The 5,036-nt window shown below is 54.4% G+C and overlaps 1 protein-coding gene across 1 annotated transcript in view; it reads left to right on the top strand.

The window, feature by feature from the left end:
- The window catches only part of MAGEL2 (MAGE family member L2), a 4,492-nt gene extending 948 nt beyond the window's left edge, over positions 1 to 3,544 (top strand). Inside the window, exon 2 of the mRNA XM_032395411.1 lies at positions 139 to 3,544. Within this exon, the coding sequence (XP_032251302.1) occupies positions 139 to 3,073 (2,935 nt within the window). The 3' untranslated portion in view covers positions 3,074 to 3,544. The remainder of the gene's footprint in view (positions 1 to 138) is intronic.
- Positions 3,545 to 5,036: the final 1,492 nt, after the last annotated feature.

Here is a 5,036-nt window from a genome sequence, read left to right as displayed (position 1 = left end):
TCCGGGGACCCCGATGGCCCATCCTCCCCCTCCGGGGACCCCGATGGTGCATCCTCCCCCTCCGGGGACACCGATGGCGCATCCTCCCCCTCCGGGGACACCGATGGCTCACCCTCCCCCTCCGGGGACACCGATGGCCCATCCTCCCCCTCCGGGGACCCCGATGGCCCAGCCTCCAACTCCAGGAGTCCTGATGGCCCAGCCTCTGACTCCGGGAGTCCTGATGGTCCAGCCTCCTGCTCCGGGAGCCCCGATGGCCCAGCCTCCGCCCCCAGGAGCCTTGATGACCCAGCCTCCGCCTCCGGGAGCCCCGATGGCCAAGCCTCCTGGTCCCGGAGTCCTGATGATTCATCCTCCAGGTTCGAGAGCTCCAATCACCCAGCCTCCAGCTTCAGGAGCCCCGATGGCACAGCCGGCGGCCCCACCTGCGCAGCCTCTGGCTTCTTGGGCCCCACAGGCTCAGCCTCTGATTCTGCAAATCCAGTCTCAGGTTATAAGGGCTCCTCCGCAGGTTCCCCAGGGCCCACAGGCCCCGCCGGCGCAGCTGGCCACACCCCCGGGCTGGCAGGCCACTTCGCCGGGATGGCAGGCCCCGCCGCAAGGCTGGCAAGCCACGCCTCTGGCTTGGCAGGCCACGCAGGTCACCTGGCAGGCTCCGACCATTGCCTGGCAGGCACCACCACCCGTGCGCCAGGGCCCACCGCCCATCCGCCCGGGCCCACCACCCATCCGACCTGGCCCCCCGCCGGTGCGCCAGGCCCCACCCCCGATTCGCCAGGCACCACCGCTGATACGCCAGGCACCGCCACCCATCCGGCCTGCCCCACAGGTCCTGGCCACCCCACCACCACTCTGGCAGGCCCTGCCACCTCCGCCGCCGCTGCGGCAGGCTCCACAGGCTAGGCTGCCCACCCCGCAGGTGCGGGCAGCTCCACAGGTGAGGGCGGCGCAGCAGGTGCCCACTGCCCCGCCAGCCACACAGGTGCCCACAGCACCTCCCGCTGGCCCGCAGGCACCCCAGGCTGTGCTGTCTGCTCCTCTGTCGGCCCCACAGGCTGTGCACTGCCCGCCCATCATCTGGCAGGCCCCCAAAGGCCAAGCCCCAGTGCCACACGAGCTGCCGACGTCGATGGAATTCCAGGATGTGCAGCAAGCCCAGGCTCTGGCCTGGCAGGCTCCCAAGGCCCCTGGGCAGTTCTGGCAGCCTGTGCCCACCCAGGAGGCCCAGAGGCAGGGCCCACCACTGGTTCAGCTGGAGCAGCCCTTTCAGGGGGTCCCGGCCTCCCAAAAGGCCCTGCAAATCCAGCTACCCACCCAGCAGGCCCAGCCCTCGGGCCCGCAAGCAGAGCTGCCCACCTTGCAACTCCAGCCCACCTGGCAAGGCCCCCCAACAGCCTTGCAGGGCCAGCCCGGAGCTCCCTTAGCGGCAGCAAATTTTCCCATGGGCTCCGCTAAATCACTGATGACTCCATCGGGAGAATCCAGGGCCTCTTCAATAGAACGCAGGACCTCTTCAAAGGAACGTAGGACCTCTTCAAAGGAACGGAGGGCCCCTTCGAAGGATCGCATGATCTTTGCTGCCACTTTTTGTGCTCCAAAGGCAGTGTCAGCTGCCCGAGCACACCTGCCGACTGCCTGGAAAAACTTGCCTGCCACTTCGGAGACCTTCACTGCCACTTCAAGGGTCTTTCCAACTACCTCCCGGTTCCAGCCTGCCTCTTCTAATGCCTTTCAGGGCCCATCTGCCCCCTCTGAGACCCCGAAGTCACTGCCACTTGCTCTGCAGGATCCATTTGCCTGCGTGGAGGCCCTGCCTGCTGTCCCATGGGTTCCGCAGCCCAATGTGAATGCTTCAAAAGCAGCCCAGGCAGTGCCAACCATCCTGATGGCTACAGCAGCTGCCCCCAAGGCAATGGCCACCACTCAAGAGGCCTCGAAGACGTCTGCTGAGCCGCCACCACGTCGCTCTGGAAAAGCCACCCGGAAGAAGAAGCATCTGAATACCGAAGAGGACAGCAGTGGCCCAATGCTGGCCCTGCGTGACTGGCAGGCTCCGAGACCCTGGGAAAATCTGAACTTGAATGACTGGGAGGTTGAAAACCCTATTCAGGTCTTGGGTGACTGGGAGGGCCCGAGCACCTCCCGTGGCCTGAGTGGCTGGGAGGGCCCGAGCACCTCCCGCATCCTGAGTGGCTGGGAAGGGCCCAGCACAACTTGGGCTCTGAGTGCCTGGGAGGGCCCAAGCACTTCGAGGGCCCTGGGTCTCTGGGAAAGCCCAGGTAGCCCTCAGCCTCTGATTATCTCTGAGTTTGCCAATCTCTCTCAGGGATTTGGTGCCACCCAGCATGACCCCAAGTTGGAGACTCAGGCTTTGTCTCCCTTGGATGAGAGAGCGAATGCATTGGTGCAGTTCCTCTTGGTCAAGGATCAAGCCAAGGTGCCCATCAAGCGCTCAGAGATGGTGAAATTCATCATCCGTGAATATAAAGATGAGTGCTTGGATATCATCAACCGTGCCAACAATAAGCTGCAGTGTGTCTTCGGTTATCAATTGAAAGAAATTGATCCTGAAAACCACTCTTATATTATCATCAACAAGCTGGGGCACCATAAGGGTGAACCGGTGGCAACTTACTTAGACAGGCCCAAGTTAGGCCTCCTAATGGTGGTCCTGAGTCTCATCTTTATGAAAGGCAATTGTGTCAGGGAGGACATGATCTTTAGTTTTCTGTACAGGTTAGGGTTGGATGTCCGAGAGACACATGCTCTCTTCGGAAATACAAAGAAGCTCATCACCGAAGTGTTTGTAAGGCAGAAGTACCTAGAGTACAGGCGAATCCCCTATACTGAGCCAGCAGAATATGAGTTCCTCTGGGGCCCCCGAGCATTCCTCGAAACCAGCAAGATGCTTGTTTTGAGGTTTTTGGCCAAGCTCCATAAGAGAGATCCACGGTGCTGGCCTTTGCAGTATTTTGAAGCTCTGGCAGAGTGTGAGTCTGAAGATTTGGATGAGGATGAGCCTGGATCCAGCGACAATGCCGGTGACCCCACCAGCAGTTCCCCTCCCCGCTAACATGGTTCCTTCCACAGATATCTCATTCCTTTGGGTTCCTGGCCAGAGGCCACTGACAGGGTGGGGTGGGGTGGGGGGGTGTTTTGTTTCTGGTGTTTATGTTCCAGTTCTATGTGTGTAAGTTTGGATTTAAATTTGGTTCCACTTGGTATCTGCCAAAGCTTTGTACATTTTCATGTGGTGTTGATTTCGATTGGCTACTGTTCTATTTGGTATTTTGGCATCTGTATTTTTAAGTGAGATCTGTGATTCTCTGTTTTGTGTTATAATTGTTATGTTTTGGTATCAGAGTTGTGCTGGCTTTGTGAAATGAATTGAGAAGCTATCCATCTCATTCTGGTACAGATTATGTAGTATTGAAATAGGCTGTTCTTTGAACATTAAAATGACTCATCAGTAAAAGCTGTCTGCAGAAAATAAATATCTATATCTATATATATAAATATACTTTCAGCATAACATGAAAGTGTTTGTCTTTATTCTCATTTTTACTCTAGATGATGGGAGCCAAGTTTTACCATATCCTATGAATAGACTTAAACATCAAGATTACTACCGGTGATAGTAGAAACCACGGTAATGAACCTTTCTCAAGGACATGATACATTTATCATAATAATGCAGTGATTGTGTTGTGTGGTAAAATGTAAGATCCCCTTAATTCAAGAGTAAAACTTCACAAGTCAGTGAGGTTGAATCAGGAAGAGGCTGAATATCTCCTCTGATTTAATCCTCACAGTAGTCCTTCAAAGTAGACATTATTATTCCCATTTTGTAGGTGAGTGTCTAAGGATCCTGTAGATTAATTAAATGGCACATATCAGTGGCAATTTGAAGCAGATTTTTCCCCTTAAGTTTACGTGGGAAAGAAGGACCATCTTCTTTCAGCACTAGCTAAGTTTATTAGCTATGTGGATGAACTGGCCCATGGGGTACTTGTCAGTTACGTGGCCCATGGTGGGTGTCCAGCAGCTCAGGAGATGTGGGTTTCATCAACACACTGATACTGGGATGGAAATGTCCCCTGCAAAATACCTAGGCTTATAAAAGGGAAAAGGAAACACCAGGCTCCAATGCGCATTGCAGGTGGTGGTGGAAGGGGAAGGAGATACATAACTAGTAACCTGGAGGTCTAAGGGGATGTTCCTGGTTGGGGTGGGGGGCATAAATCCAAACATACAGGGGGAGTCAGCTGATAATGTCCGGAGGCTGCTAAATAACTTAGCCAACCCTTGGGTGCAGGGCCTGGTGTGGGAGGGAAGGCAACCAAATCCACCTGAGTGCTTTGTTACATACTCACGCACATACCAGAGTGGTGTATACAAGCGGACTTTCCTGAAGTTACGACTCTCTTCATGTGGACCGGGATCATCTGCACTCCTGCCACCTCTACTGCCCTAAAAGGATCAAGAATCGTACCCTAAAGCCCTCTTCTCTGTGTAAAGATTAAGTTCCAGAAACAAGGTAAATAGCGATAGCGGAATTCTTCTGCCATCTAGTGGCTATCTTGGGTCCTGTCAGTTGTTCCTGCAGCTGCCCGGTATAAGCCCCTGCCGCAGTGCTTAAAGTCATACCCTGAATACCTGGGTTGTGGCTATCGCTTGCTTCATAATCTTTGCCCATAATTTTACTAGCATCTCTGCCCAAACATGCCTTCTTTTCTCTTATCATAGGACAAGGTAAGATCTCTTCTCCAAGTGCAAACCACTGTCACTTAGGAAGCTGAGCCTGTATATTATGAGATGAACATATACAAGGGAGAGTTCCATTCTCTGCACAGGCAGAGCTGAGCTTTCTAGGGCAACTGGTCCCACTAGAGAACCTGCTTGGCTGTAGGGGATCTTTGGCAAGTTGTCCAAGTCGCTAGATTTTCCAGAAATTCAGAGGTAGTTTCTTGTAAACTTCTTGGGTCAGCCAGTACCGTGTTTCTGCCCCAAATCAATCTTTACTTACTTTGTGAACA

This window comes from Phoca vitulina, unplaced genomic scaffold, assembly GCF_004348235.1.
Source record: "Phoca vitulina isolate PV1807 unplaced genomic scaffold, GSC_HSeal_1.0 scaffold84, whole genome shotgun sequence".
Lineage (NCBI taxonomy): Eukaryota > Metazoa > Chordata > Mammalia > Carnivora > Phocidae > Phoca > Phoca vitulina.
The sequence above is the reverse complement of the archived record's forward strand: the minus strand, read 5'-3'. Positions and strand labels throughout refer to the sequence as shown.